Here is a 15,833-nt window from a genome sequence, read left to right as displayed (position 1 = left end):
AATTTGTACTATCTGGTTTAACTGGATTTATTAAACAACCAATACTATTTCTTTTAAGTTAGCAAAATACTTCGATGGCCTTACAGGTGAAACTCTGGGGTAAAATATGTAGCTGTCCTTTGATTTTTCTAACAAGCTGTGGTGAGAAGTGGTGACTCTCTGTTGCATCTAGTCTATGTCGTTTCCTGTCAAGGTTTCACTTCTTTTGCAGGAATACTGGATTTTTTTGCACTAAGAACTTTTTTGTGTGTGTGCAAGAGAAAATAATGCAGTTTTCTTTTCCCCATGTTCATAATGATAACTATACAGGTTCCCTAATAACTGCCCCATTTTGTGATTTCTGTGTTTATTTTTGAAGCAATTATTCAGTGGTCATATACTCTCATACTGCCCCAGCCCCACTTGTACTGGTCCAGGCAGGGGTCCCCTACTTTCCAGATGCACTTTGTTACCCAGTCTCCCCCAACTTATCTAAAACTTGAAGAATGCTACATTTTAACATGATGTGCTGATGTTTACCTGGCAGTGATGTCAGCATGTCAGGAACATCAGTGGGATGATGCTCTGGTTTTTAGGCAAAACTCTGTGGTTAGAAGCAAGTTCTACCATATAGTTTTGCTCAAAAGCCAGAGTGTCACCTTAGGATGTCTTCTGACATGCGAACATCACTTCCAGGTGATATCAGCATGCCACATCACTTCCAGAAAGTGCCCTGCTGGGAGCATCAGTAGGCCTGGCAACCCTAGGTTAGCTATATTTTGTTTAAAGTGTTCAAGGATAGCAAGACTTCAGCCCCTCCTTGTTGACTTTCCATTCTTTGTGATATTTGTGCTTGATTTCTTTTAAATCTTGGAGCCTGTGAACTACCCCTCTGCGTGGAAGCACCACATTTCTACTTAATTTCCTCCCAGGGGGGGATTCATTGGCTGCAGAGGAGAGGACCCGCAGTAATGGGTTTAAACTTCAAGTACAACGATATAGGCTAGATATCAGGAAAATAAATTTCACAGTCAGAGTAGTTCAGCAGTGGAATAGGCTGCCTAAGGAGGTGGTGAACTCCCCCTCACTGGTAGTCTTCAAGCAAAGGTTGGATACACACTTTTCTTGGATGCTTTAAGATGGTTAGGGCTGATCCTGCGTTGAGCAGGGGGTTGGACTAGATGGGCTGTATGGCCCCTTCCAACTCTATGATTCTATGATTGCTGTGTCTTCCATTATGTGGACCTGAACATTGTATACACTGTCTCTATATATTTATGCCTGTGGATCTCCTTATTCATATAGGCTTCCTGATCACCTGATAATCTCAAGGAATTATTTTATGTTGAACTGTAAGTGAATTACTTCTATGATAAATGAAAACATACTACTTTTGGAAACCGATGCCTATAAGCTTGTAACATCCTTTGATTGGGAGCAAGTCAATTGGCTGCAAGCCATAGCCATGGATACTTGAGGAAGTGATAATGCAACTGTAAAAATGCTTTATAATCAGGTGGTTGCTGTTGGCTCTGTAGCACTGTACATTCATTCCTGATTTTGCTAAATCTGTTAGTATCTTTTAAAACTATTTTGTATTCTGGAATCTCCTGGAAAGGTTACTAGTGGCACAACGTAGAGATGGGAGAGGACATATAGCTTCTCAGTGAAGTAGAAAATTGAGCTGACTGGTTTGTTAAATGCAGAAACAAACTTTAACTCTCACAAACAAAGCTTACCTATAACAAGGTTTAAATGGCACTTCAAGGTTAGGCAACAAATTTTCTGGCATATGTGGTGTGAGAAACCTGGGCAATTATTTGATCAAAAATATAATAGGAAGATATACTTGCTTAATATACCGTATTTGCCGGCGTATAAGACGGCTTTTTTCCTCTGAAAAGCATGCCTCCAAGTGGGGGGGCCGTCTTATACGCCGGGTGCTCTTCTGGCGAGCGGCGGTGGGCGGCGGTGAGCGGCGAGCGGTGGCGAGCGGCTCCCCCCCACTGGGTGAGCTGCGCCGGCGGGCGGCGAGCGGCGAGCGGCGGCGGGTGGCGGGGAGCGGCGAGCGGCGGCGAGCGGCTCCCCCCCACTGGGTGAGCTGCGCCGGCGGGCGGCGAGCGGCGGCAGGGAGCGGCGAGCGGCGGCGAGCGGCGAGCGGCTCCCCCCCCACTGGGTGAGCAGCGCCGCGGGCGGCGGGCGGCGAGCGGCGGCGGGCGGCGGCGAGCGGCGAGCGGCAGGCGGCGAGCGGCTCCCCCCCCCACTGGGCTCACTCAATATTTTGAGTTGAAATGTTGGGGGGTCGTCTTATACGCCCAGTCGCCTTGTACGCCGACAAATACGGTATATGGTTTTATTTAACATCTCAGTATGAATCTCACCACCTGCTTGTGAAATGGCAGGCCTTAATGCTAGCGTTGCTAGTGTCGACAACTTTTGGGTTGTGAAATTCCCGGAGTTTCTGAAGGTGGAGTTTGGGAATGGGTGGATTTGGGGAGCAGAAAGAGCTCATTAGGGTATAATGCTATAGACTTCTGTTTCCAAAGAGGCCATTTTCTCCAGGACAACTGATCTCTGTCGCCTGGAAAGAGTTTATAATTCTGGGAGCTCTTTAGGCCGTACCTTTGCTTAACTTAATGCTCACATGTAGCACTGGAATGGGCATGAACCAATATACAAACTGAAGTTCATGATGAATTTTGGGCAGTTCATGGTTTGCAAACTCAAGTTCATGGCAAGTCAACTGACACAAACTTTCAAGGAACTTTCAAATGGTTTGTTGCAGTTCATGAAAGGATAGACTTCCAGACAGACTGTCTTTGCTCAATCAAAATGTTTACCTGATGTCAAAGCAACAGAGGAGGCACAACTTGGAGGGCATATAGAGGAGCATCCAGGGAAGGTCCCTAATGACTTTGTTGTCTCTGGTTTGTACAGGGTCTGTTGTATGCACTTCTGAACCTTCTGAACTCACAGCTGTCATTTCCCCAGAAAGCTCTTTCGTGGTGGGCACCTTCTTTGGTGGTGGTGGTGGGGGAGCATAACTTGGACTCTGTAAATCCTGTCCTCAGCAAACTTGGAGAACGGGTACAGGAGAGTTAGCCAGAGATCCCTTGTGAGTTTGATGTCTGTAGCTTTCTGGGGGGCATTCAACTGCATCACAAAATTCATGATCCGAATTTGTTTGGTGGCTAAAAGTTTGTAATAGTTTGTGGTTCATGAACTGGGCACAACATGAACCAAACTGCATTTCCTCAGTCCATCCCTAGATGCCGCTACTTCTTTCCTCTGAGATTTAACTTCTCGAGACCCAGAAGTAGGAATGGAAATCTGGAAAATGGCAACATTGATTGTACATGTATACTAACAGTTTTCAGAGTCATCTCCAGAAAATATAGGACAGTGCTTTTTCTGATGACTGTGTGAGAGTTACCAGAAAAAAGGGATTATTGGACTACATTGGATAGCAGTTGTATAACAAGAGGGATTATGATAAACCGGGATGGGGATTTGGGGTACAGCCCTTCAATGGCTGCACTCCTTCCTCAGGAACCGGATCCAGAGGGTGGCAGTGGGGGATGAGTTATCAGGCCCCTGTAGACTCCGTTGAGGAGTCCGACAAGGTTCAGTGCTCTCCCCCACCCTTTTAAACATCTGTACACACCCTCTGACCCAGCTGATGCAGAGTTTGGGGATGGGTTGACATCAGTATACTGATGACATGCAGCTCTATCTCCTCATAGACAGCCGGCTGGGATCCCAACCAGAACCAATCGCCAGATGTTTGTTGCCATAGCTGGATTGCTAGAGCAGAGTTGCCTGAAACTCAACCCCTCCAATACAGAGGTCCTGTGGCTGGGTAGGAAGGAGGCTGGTCAGTCATTCTGGCTGGGACAGAACTGATCTCCAAATCCTTGGCCAGAAATTTGGGGATGAGTCTGGACACTTCACTGTTCATGGAGGTGCAAGTCACAAAGGTAGCCCCCCCTAGGCATTTTATCCTCTTCATGAGGTGAGGTTACTAGCACCCTACCTGTCTTCTGAACACCTGACCACAGTGATCCATGTGACAGTCACCTCCAGAATTAGTTCCTGTAACTTACTCTACACAGGCCTGCCCTTGTCCCTGATCTGGAAATTGAAGTTGGTGCAGAATGTGACTGTGAGGGTCCTCACTGGAACATCTTGGAAGGCCCATATCCAGCCAGTGGTGAGGCAGCTGCATTGGTTGCCAGTTGTTCCCCGAATCCAGTTCAAGGTTTTAGTTTTAACCTTTAAGGCCCTTCGTGGGCTGGGACTCACATATCTGAGGACCGCATATCGCCCTATGCTTCCCACAGGGCTTTATGGTCTGTGAGTAGTAACTTGCTGGTGATTCCTGGTGTCAGGGAAGTTCATTTGGCCAGAACTAATACAAATGTGAACTGCACCTCTCTCTATTACCTGTATTCTATTAGGATTTAAATAAAAGGTAATTTCTATCCAATTATATTAAAGATTGAAGTGGAAGCCTTGAAAACAAGTAACTAATAAATCTATTCAGCATTGACATTGTGCTTAGTACTGAATAACCAATTGTGTATTGAAAGCCTTTCAGTACTATTATACAGCAAAAGTTACTGAAATGTAAGTAATGGAGTTGTCATTAAGGATTATCTGTGGACACTGACAGATTCTTGAAACTCCTTTTTCCAGTTCCTAGTGAAGCCACTTTCCTTATTTACAGAGTGATACAACAAATGCCACTTCAGAATGTTTTGGCTCAAAGAATTTCTAACATGCTCTTTATTTTTAGAATATTGATAGATTAGTAGGGTTCCAAGCTCTGGTTAGGAAATATCTGGAGATTTTAGGGGTGGGGCCTGGAGTTGGAGGGGTTTGGGGACAGGAGGGACCTCAGCAGGATACAATTCCATAGAGTCTACTGTCCAAATCAGCCATGTTCTCCAGGATAACTGTTCTCTGTAGCCTGGGGGAGTGAGAGATCCCCTGACCCCACCTACAGGTTGGCAACAATAATAAAACTAGCAAGAAAACCCATTGCAAGCAGGAATACAATGGGTGCTAGGACTCAGGGGACACCAGGAGGTGCAGATCTCTGTGTCTCTCTCCCCCTCTTGCTGTGTGTCTCTTAGTATGCCTCGCAGCAGATGGCATAGGAGGTAATTAGGAGGGAAGGAGGGCTGGTGTGCAGTTGGGGGCTAGCTCTCTCTGTCTCTCTCTCCCTCCATCGCAGCAGGGGCAGCTCTCTCTGTGTCTCTGTCAGTAGCTTGGGGCAGTGATAGGAGGGAATGAGGGCGTGTGTTTGGTCTGGCAGGGCTCTGTGTGTCTCTCTCTGTCTCTTGCATGTCTGAGAGGAACGTGGCTAGCGTCCAGGGAGGGAGGGCGGGAGCTGCAGCGGCAGTGCAGTGCTGGCTGCACCCTGATTGTCCCTATTCCAACTTGGACAGCTGGACACGTTCCTCCCCCAAGGCTGTTTCACAAATATATAGAGGACCATGGATAAGGATGGATAGTCCTACTGGATGTGAGAATTGTTGATGTGTGAAATGATATGAAGAATCCCTGTGCCAGAAATGTGTAGGAATTCGTCAGCACAATCACAGAATCATAGAATCATAGAATTGGAAGGGGCCATACAGGCCATCTAGTCCAACCCCCTGCTCAATGCAGGATTAGCCCAAAGCATCTAAAGCATCCAAGAAAAGTGTGTATCCAACCTTTGCTTGAAGACTGCCAGTGAGGGGGAGCTCACCACCTCCTTAGGCAGCCTATTCCACTGCTGAACTACTCTGACTGTGAAACATTTTTTCCTGATATCTAGCCTATATCATTGTACTTGAAGTTTAAACCTGCGTGTCCTTTCCTCTGCAGCCAAAGGGAATAGCATCCTGCCCTCCTCCAAATGACAACCATTCAACTACTTAAAGAGGGCTATCATGTCCCCTCTCAACCTCCTTTTCTCCAGGCTGAACATTCCCAAGTCCCTCAACCAATCCTCATAGGGCTTGGTCCTATGAAGCAGTGGTCCCCAACCTGCGGGCTGCGGCCCGGTGCCGGGCCGCAAAGGCCATGGCGCCGGGCCGCAGCTCCCTCTCCCCGCCCCCCCCCGCAGTAAAAAACTTCCCAGGCCGCAAGCTTGCGGCCTGGGAAGCTACTTACTGCGGGAGGGCGGGGAGAGGGAATCAGGGCCGGGCTGCACCCGTGCAGGCCGCGCCCGCGCGGCCCGATCCGCAGGCTTGGCCCGCGGGTGCGGCCCGATCCGCGGGCGTGGCTCGCGGGCACAGCCCGATCCGCGGGCGTGGCTTCCGGGCGCGGCCCGATCCGCGGGCGTGGCTCGATGCACGGGCGCGGCCCAAAGCGTGGGCGTGGTCCGCGCGGGCGCGGCCCGATGCCCTGCCGGTCCCCAGCCTAATAAAGGTTGGGGACCACTGCTATGAAGGACCAATATTTATAGCAGAGTTACACTCTTCTAAACTTAGTGATTTCAATGGATTTAGAAAGGTGTTTGGGATTTCACTAGCTAGATCTGGCCAGCCTGAAGAGAACTGCTGCTTTTTTATAGAGGGCACTGCAGTTTCACAAGCCTTTTGTTTTGCTTTGCTGCTTAACAATGGTGACGTATACAGTGCCATATCTCTTGTTCTGTTAGGGTTGCCAATGCTTTAGTGGGAGTCTAGGAAGGCTGACGTTTGGGAGGAGGGACCTCAGCAGAGTATAGTGCCTTGGAGTTTCCCCTTCAAACCTGGCATTTTGTTTAGGGTAATTGATCTCTGTATACTTGAGAGGAATTGTTATTCTTGCTGTGAGGTAGGTAATTCTCATTGGGAGCCATCTATCCAGCTACAGCCTACAAAGCCCAAGTTTTGTTGCCTCTTTCTGTGGTTTGCCTCTTCATTAATTTGTTCTATAGTCTCTATTTTAATTAAAGCTGACTTCAGTCAGTCAACTGGGAAGCTGAGATTCCTATAAAATTCTGTGATCTTATTCTATACTATGCCAGTAAACATTACAAACCCATTCATACAGTTCCAGGTGCTTCAGTTGTTCACATATAATTCAATATATTTGACTGGCAAGCTGCTTGCCAGAATACCCCCAGGGGCCCCGCCTCCTCGGGCGTCCTCCTGGGGGTCCGCCTAGATGTTTGGGGGAAGTGGGCCCTCCTGGAGCTCCTAGGTAGTGCAAGAGGGCTAGCTGCGGAGGCCTCCACGCCGGGCGCAGCTGCCGCTGCCGACAAACCAGCAACAATTACATTCCGTGAATGTCAAATGTGAAAACATTGCCTTTTTCAAAGCTGAGTTGGACCTTGTGTGTATAGGTTTCTGTTCATTGCTTTCGAATCCTGGATTTCCACATGCCGTTATTTTACTTGAAATGAAATTCTTTTCAAAGCATGATACAAACCTTTGTTGAGAAATTGTTCAGATAATTGATTTTTAAAGGCCTTACGTATTTGACTATTTGTACTCTGACCTGTGTCAGGCAAGGCAACTCAGAGGGTGGCAGTGGCATCCGGCCTGATTGAGCTCCACGAGGCAATGCAAGGCAGGGTGGGGATTGGCATCCAGTTGAGCTCCAAACTAGGTGAGAAGACAGTGTTGGACCCAGTTGATCCCCATGTGAGATGAGGCAGAGTGCAATGTACAGCTCAGCCCAGCCAAGCCCTTCACAATATGAAGGAGGTGCCCAGCTAAGATGAGGGAAGAAGAAGAAGAAGAAGATAAGAAAAGATAAGTGTAAAGTTCTGCATCTGGGTCAGAAAAATGAAAAGCATGCCTACTGGATGGGGGATATGCTTCTAGGTAGCACTGTGTGTGAACGAGACCTTGGGGTACTTGTGGACTGTAAACTAAACATGAGCAGGCAGTGTGATGCAGCGGTAAAAAAGGCAAATGCCATTTTGGGCTGTATCAACAGAGGCATCACATCAAAATCACAAGATGTCATAGTCCCATTGTATACGGCACTGGTCAGACCACACCTGGAGTACTGTGTGCAGTTCTGGAGGCCTCACTTCAAGAAGGACGTTGATAAAATTGAAAGGGTACAGAGGAGAGCAACAAAGATGATCTGGGGCCAAGGGACCAAGCCCTATGAAGATAGGTTGAGGGACTTGGGAATGTTCAGCCTGGAGAAAAGGAGGTTGAGAGGGGACATGATAGCCCTCTTTAAGTATTTGAAAGGTTGTCATTTGGAGGAGGGCAGGATGCTGTTTCTGCTAGCTGCAGAGGAGAGGACACGCAGTAATGGGTTTAAACTTCAAGTACAACGATATAGGCTAGATATCAGGAAAAAGTTTTTCACAGTCAGAGTAGTTCAGCAGTGGAATAGGCTGCCTAAGGAGGTGGTGAGCTCCCCCTCACTGGAAGTCTTCAAGCAAAGGTTGGATACACACTTTTCTTGGATGCTTTAGGATGCTTAGGGCTAATCCTGCGTTGAGCAGGGGGTTGGACTAGATGGCCTGTATGGCCCCTTCCAACTCTATGATTCTATGATTTTATGATTCTATGAAGAAGAGTTGGTTCTTATATATGCCACTTTTCTCTACCCGAAGGAGTCACAAAGCAGCTTACAGTCGCCTTCCCTTTCCTCTCCCCACAACAGACACCCTGTGGGGTGGGTGAGGCTGAGAGAGCCCTGATATTACTGCTTGGTCAGGACAGTTTTATCAGTGCCATGGTGAGCCCAAGGTCACCCAGCTGGCTGCATGTGGGGGAGTACAGTATCGAACCCGGCATTGCAGATTAGAAATCCGCACTCCTAACCACTACACCAAACTGGCTCTCTTGTTGGACAGCACCTGGCCTGCCTGATGCAAGGAAAGCAGCATCCAGTCAATTGATTAGGTAGGCTGCCTCTTCCTTCTCTCCTCCCTTTGGAAAGGAGGGTCAGGGTCAGGTGGACTGATGCTTCCTCTCTTCCTTCCTTCTTTGAGGTTAAGCAACAGGAGGGGCCCTTTGTCAGGGGTTTTCATACCCAGTCATAAGAACGTAAGAAGAGTCCTGCTGAATCAGACAAATAGCTTGTCTAGTCGAGCATCTTGTCTCACACAGCGGCCAAGCAGTTGCTTTGGAAGGCCAACAACTGGACATAGAGGCCAAGACCTTCTCCTCATGTTGCCTCCTGGCTCTGAAATTCAGAGGCTTAGTACCTCTGAATGTGGAGGTTTTCCTCAGTCACCAAGGCTAGTATCCAATGATAGACGTATCCTCCAAGAATTTGTCTAATCTCTATACAGTTTTTTATTCCCATGGCCATTACTATATCTTCTGTCAGTGAATTCCACATTTTAATCACTCCCTGTAAAGTAGTATTTCTTTTTGTCTGTCCTGAACCTGTTGCCGATGATCCTCATTGGATGCCCTTGAGTTCTAGTATGGTGTAGTGGTTTGGAGTGCAGACGTCTAATCTGGCGAGATGGGTTTGAATCTGTGCTCCCCCACATGCAACCAGCTGGGTGACCTTGGGCTCGCCACAGCACTGAGAAAACTGCTCTGACCAAGCAAGAACATCATGGCTCTCTCAGCCTCACCCACCTCACAGGGTGTCTGTTGTGGGGAGAGGAAAGGGAAGGTGACTGTAAGTCGATTTGAGACTCCTTCGGGTAGAGAAAAGTGGCATATAAGAACCAACTCTTCTTCTTCCATTATGGGAGAGTGAGAAAAAGTTCTCTTTCTCAACCCCCTCCACCCCATGAATAATTTTATAAGCCTCTACCATGCCCCCCTACTTGTCTCTTTTCAAAACTGAAAAGTTCCAGATTTCAACCCCCTAATCAACTTGGTTACCCTTCTCTATACTTTTTCTAGCTCTGCAATGTTCACAGTATTCCAGTGAGGCTGTACCATAGATCTATACAGGGGAATCACAATATTGGTTGTTTTATTCCTGTCCTAATGACAACTAACAATAAGTTTGCCTTTTTCACTGCTGAAGCTGGGTTGACACTTTCACTGAGTTATCCGCTAAGACCTAAAGATCTTTTCCCCTGTCAGTCTCAGCAAGTTCAGACTTCATTAGCCTGTATTTGAAGTTGGGATATCAATCAGCCTATCTAGACAGTGCATGCTGTTTGCAACCTTTGCACCAAGCAGGAAAATCACCACGCAGTCAAAACATGCAGTCGAGACTCCTACTCTTCGCAGCAGCAAATCAGCTGAGCACAGGAGTGAATCTGTTCTGGTAAGTCCCAAAGGGTCTCTTCACAAAACCTCTCTTTCTGTCTCAGGTTTTCCAGGTTGGCAACCCTAGCCTCAGTGGAAAGAACCTGTTCCCTGAGAGCTATAGCCTCCATGCAGCAAGTACACACTCAAGATTCCACCTTTAAGACAAACAAAGTTTGTTCTGTGCATAAGCTTTCGTATGCAGTGGCTTGCAAGTAGTGGCTCCCATGCAGGAGTTTTCTAGACACTTCTAGAAACTTTTCTAGACACATCTTGTTCCAAATGTTTTCTTCAGTGTTTGCTTCACAGGATTCTGCATTGGCTGTCAGGAGCATGGCCATCATGGCTGCCATGGCAAATTACCACCTTTGTTTTTCTTCACACATGTGTTATAACAGAATATCAGCATACAAACAATATTACTTCATCCATCTTGTAGCTTATCCTCCCCATTCCTTTCCAAGCAATTGGGATAAAAAATATTGGGACCACTCCCTTAATATCTCCACAACAGAAAGTGCTGGGGAATTCATTTTTAATGAATGAAAACTGGAAATTTAGAAGAACTAAAATTTGAAATGGAAAAGATCAATTTTGGTAATGGTGCTATAGCTCAATAGCAATAACTTAAACAAATAAAAGCCCTGCAGTGAAAAAAATGAAATAATGTTTGGAAAGTATAAAATAAATAAAGCAGTTTTGGAATAGAGCACACTGAGGATGGGGAAACCCTGGAAATATAGCAATTAAAGCATAATGTGGTACTGATGCTCAAAAAAGCCGTGTTCTTGTTTAGAAGCCAAGACAGAGAAAGCCTGCCTGTGGAAACAGCCACTGTAAAGTTTAGAAACTTCAGTTACTGTCTGCTTTCTATACAGGAAGGCAACCATAACAATGTTTTTCATGATGATGTTTGTTAATCTAGATTGAGTTTAAAATTCATTTAGCACTTAACGGCAAATTAAAACAAATTGCTACCAGTACTTGCTTGCAGGTGTACAATCTACAGTGAGGCACTGTAGGGGTAGGGGACAGAAAAGAAGTTTTGATTCTATTGTGCTAATTAAAATTAATAATACTAATTGATGAAAGGTGTTTGTTTTGTTGGTTCCTAGGATCACTTCAAGGTGAGGATGCTTATCAGTAAAGCTCTTTACTGTCTGAGTTCCACATGTCTGAGTTTTTATCTCTTTTTTTGAACAACCCACATACTTAGATCAGTTATAAAAGAGAGAAAAAGGGATGCAGAGAAAGGGGCCTTTGTAGCCCAAGTCCCGAGACTATAAGCTATGCAGTCTTGCCACCCAGTATTTGGTGTAGTGGTTTGGTGAGCCAGTTTGCTGTAGTGGTTAGGAGTGCAGACTTCTAATCTGGCATGCCGGGTTCGATTCTGTGCTCCCCCACATGCAACCAGCTGGGTGACCTTGGGCTCGCCACGGCACTGATAAAATTGTTCTGACTGAGCAGTGATATCAGGGCTCTCTCAGCCTCACCCACCTCACAGGGTGTCTGTTGTGGGAAGAGGAATGGGAAGGTGACTGTAAGCCGCTTTGAGCCTCCTTCGGGTAGGGAAAAGCGGCATATAAGTACCAACTCTTCTTCTTCTTCTTCTTCTTCTTCTTCTTCTTCTTCTTCTTCTTCTTCTTCTTCTTCTTCTTCTTCTTCTTCTTCTTCTTCTTCTTCTTCTTCTTCTTCTTCTTCTTCTTCTTCTTCTTCTTCTTCTTCTTCTTCTTCTTCTTCTTCTATTTGTTGATACACTTCCTGAACTGTCACCTCACCAATCTCCATACTCCGACCTCATCAATGTGATGTTTTAATGGCTGAAACCAGCCTTTTATGCATATGGGCTGGGTTCCCCTCCCAATAACTATCCATCCTTTACTGCCTCATTTTCTAAATGTTTCCTAAGTCTTACACTCTCACTTTCTGACCATTTCTGCATGAGGAATTTGCCCCTGACGTCAGCAGCAACCCGCAGTTGTGCAGGAGTTGGTGTGAGTTTTCATCCCATTTGCTCTGTGATGAGGGAAATCATTAAAAAAAAACGGTTTCCCTTTCCTGTCAGGGCACAAACAGGGGCAAGCCTGTCTGAAGGGAAAAATGTGTGACTGTCTTGGTAGCGTTTTACCTGCCTTCCCCTCTCCAGTTCGGGAGTGGCGGGAAATAAATATAAATAAATAAATATAAATATCAGGAAGTGTGCAAACGTGTAGTTTCCTATTACACATTTGCAAGAAGGAGATAGCACACATTTTATGCCTCCATTCAGAAATGGTCTGTGTCTCATGGGCATGAGACCTAGTAATCTAAAGTGAGAGATTTTCTTATGCCGCCCCCCAAACAGCTGTAGGGCAATGTGGTTTAGTATTTGTAGGCTCATTCTGCACACTTTGGAAAACAGGAAAATCTGCCTCTAAAGTGCATTAAAATGCATTATCCAATGTGTGGGGAATGAGCCATAGCAATAATACCAATGTATTGTATGGGTGGAGAAAATGATGAATGGCTGGATGGACGGATGGACAGAGGAGCTTACATTTAACTACCTAAGGATAGAACACAAGACTTTTATCAGGCTATACTTGTTCACTGATCCATTCAACATCTGAATAGTAACCGTCTATCTCACACAAGCAGGTACAGAATATAAGAACAATACTAGAATGAAGAAAAATTTATAATGGGATAAATAGAAAAATCAAGATTATTCATGTGATAAAATTGCTAGCAAAGATAGCAGCATACTAACAAAATGTATTCAGTTGGCTTTGACTTCAAGATATTTCTGCAGTGTTTGCTTTTATGTATTTGTATGATGTATGATGATATGTATGATGTATGATGATGAAGACATTATGCCACTTGCATTTGTGAGTGAATGTTTATTGGGCTTCTTATGTGCAATTCCAAATGAGATTCTGGCAGGCTAATGAACAGAGAGACATATGCTGGAAAGACTGTTGTACATAAAATAGGAAGCAAAATAGATCTATCTGACTCATAAGACTGCCCCTCTTGGTCCAGCTGTCTTGGGGTGGTGTACATCACATAAAACAATACAAGTTCAAATTATAACATTCTAAAATAACATCTGCATCCTTACAAGTTTCTCCCACATTGCCCTCCCATGATGGAATCTGGTATTACAGGGAGAGTGTTTCTGGGGGGGGGGGGGAGCCTCAGCCAAATGCCACTTTTGTCATTGGCTTATTTACTCCATATAATAAGAGATAATAAGTCAACAGGGCTGACTACATACAAACTGCTTGTAGGAGTTCCAGACTGCAGAGTAAAGTTGCCAGCCTCCAAGTTGTGGCTGGAGGTCTTCTATTACAATTGATCTCCAAGTGACAAGGATCGTTCCACCCCCAAAATCTCCTGGTATTTCTCAACCTGGAGTTGCCAATCCTATTATAGACACTGCAAATTTTACTGTGATAGTAAATTTTAAAAATAATTTTCCATCCCACACATCTGTGAATATCTGTCTCTCTACCATCTCGTGATAGCACACACACACAAAAAAAACCCTTGGAGACAATAGCTGCTTTGGAAGGTGGACTGTGTTGCACTGAAGCCAGTCTGCCCCGGTTGACATAGCACTGAGGGTGGGGGGCCTGTCTTCCCCGGCCTCCACCCACAATTCTCCAGGTATTTATCCACTAAGAGCTCTCTAGTGCTTAGATTTGCTTAACACTTAAAACAGAAAATTCTGGCTCTTTGGACTGAAACTGGAGGGTGAACTGCAGTTTAGAATAAGAACAAATATTTCCAGGTAACCAAGGGAAATCAAGAAGCCATGTCACTTGGTCTTGATTGCCTGGAAAAATAGTGAAGCTGGTTTTCCTATAGGCAGGAGCTCTTCTTGTAGTCATATAGCTCCCTTATTTATTATTCATTATTCATTATATCAGAGGCTCAGGGTGGTTTACATAAAGCTTTCTAAATGCTAATAACTGATAATTGCAATAGTTCAAACAGTGCAAACAATGCAAACAGGTCCAGGAGCAGAGCGCACTGCTGGAGTTCTGGGAGGGAGGGAGCAGGGGCCCTTCAGATGTTGTTGGTTATGCCTGGTCTCAACCAAATGCCTGGCGGAAGAGCTCCCTTTTGCAGGCCCTGCAGAACCCTTTTAGGTCCCTCAGGGCCCTGATCTCCTCCAGGAGCTCATTCCACCAGGTGGGGGCCAGGACAGAGAAGGCTCAGGCCCTAGTCGAGACCAGGTGAGCTTCTTTAGGACCTGGGACCATTAGCTGGTTGGTGGTGGTGGAGCGTAGGCAAGGCCTGAATGACAGAATTAGAGTCTGCCCTGGAGAAAATGGCTGGTTTGGATGTGGGGCTCTGTGACATTATACCCTGTAGAGGTCTGCAAGCAACTGAGAAGTTCCCCTGGAGAAAAATGTTTACTTTGCAGGTTGAATCTCTTTGGCATTATGTCCTACAGAGGTCCCTCTTGTCCCAAACCCCACCCTCTCCAGGATCTACCCTCAAATGTCTGGGAAATTCACAAATTGTATTTGGCAACCCTTCATGTTAGTAGAAATGCTCTGCAACCATTTCCAACTATTCAGTAAGCTATATGTACAACTAGATTATTAACAAACAAAGAAACAGCGTTTGAAAAAGTTGCTATTAGGGCCTGGGAGAGTGCATGTGATTTCTACTGCATCCCCTTTAAGCAGGGATAGAGACTTGATTTTATAGTAAGATTTTCCTTCATTGTATGTGTGGTGATTTCACTACACCCAAGACATTAACTTGTGAGGGAAAAACCCTCTCTTCTTCCCTGTCTGTGTATGGGATAATTAATTTTTAATAATTTGGGGGCAACCCAGCCCGGGTGAGGAGTGCGGCCTCCAGGAGGGGGCTTTCCCTTCCCGCCTGGGCCGTGAGGGGCTGAATCTGCATTCACGACACGGCTAGAGCCCCTTGCGGGCCAACCAGGGAGGGAAAGCCCTCTCTCGCCGGCTGCACTCCTCGGCCGCGGCGAGTTGGCTGCGGCTAATCAGAAAGGGAGTTTTGGGCTGCGAAGGGCTCTTGCGGCATCTCCGACGTGGTGAGAGCCCTTAGCAGGGCAAGCAGCACAGAAAAGGCCCCCGCTGCCTGGCACTGACCTGAAGAGCCAACGGTTGGCCGGCGCTGACAGTTGGCGACCGGGCGAACTGTCGGGGAACGGGCTGAGACAGCAAAGTGCCCTCCTTGGCAGCCAGGAACCTTTTGGCCAGGAGGGTGGGCGAGCGGCTCACACTCAGCTCCTGGAGGTGGGCGCTGCAGGTGCCAGCCCAAGCTGGGTGTCCGGATTGGCCCACCGGCACAGAAGAGCTGGATGGACCGGGTGTTCCGGTGTCCGGGTCAGGGTCCGGACATCATGCAGACAGGGCCGCCCAGATGGCCCTTTCAGAAATATATAGAGCAACTTATGGTAAGGATGAGAACAGTATAAAAGAATTTTTAAATAGCAAGTCACATAGGTGTTCAATCAATCAATATGAAATAAAAAATATTACATTCAATATGGCATTTAAGGGAAATTAAAATGATCATACTGGTTCTTGTGGTCAACATTGATCCCTTGTAGTCCAAGTTGATATGCAAACTTTGGACAGCCTCAGTCCTTCTGCTAAAGACAAAGTCAGTGTTTCCTTCCTTGTAAAATCATGCTAGCAATATAATTTTAATTACGTTTTT

The 15,833-nt window shown here is 46.2% G+C and overlaps 1 protein-coding gene across 8 annotated transcripts in view; it reads left to right on the top strand.

Annotated features, from left to right (window-relative positions):
* Window positions 1-15,833, top strand: part of ESR1 (estrogen receptor 1) — a 284,464-nt gene that overhangs the window by 149,740 nt on the left and 118,891 nt on the right. Inside the window, exon 1 of one of the 8 annotated variants that reach the window (XM_077349661.1) lies at window positions 9,992-10,164. The exons of the other annotated variants lie outside the window; for them this stretch is intronic. Coding sequence (XP_077205776.1) covers window positions 10,100-10,164 — 65 coding nt within the window. The 5' untranslated portion in view covers window positions 9,992-10,099. Of the gene's footprint in view, window positions 1-9,991; window positions 10,165-15,833 lie in introns of those variants that run through there. 8 annotated transcript variants of the gene reach the window in all.

Source organism: Paroedura picta, chromosome 1 (genome assembly GCF_049243985.1).
Source record: "Paroedura picta isolate Pp20150507F chromosome 1, Ppicta_v3.0, whole genome shotgun sequence".
In the NCBI taxonomy this organism is placed as follows: domain Eukaryota; kingdom Metazoa; phylum Chordata; class Lepidosauria; order Squamata; family Gekkonidae; genus Paroedura; species Paroedura picta.
Note: the sequence above shows the minus strand (reverse complement) of the source record. Positions and strands in the feature narration are given on the sequence as shown.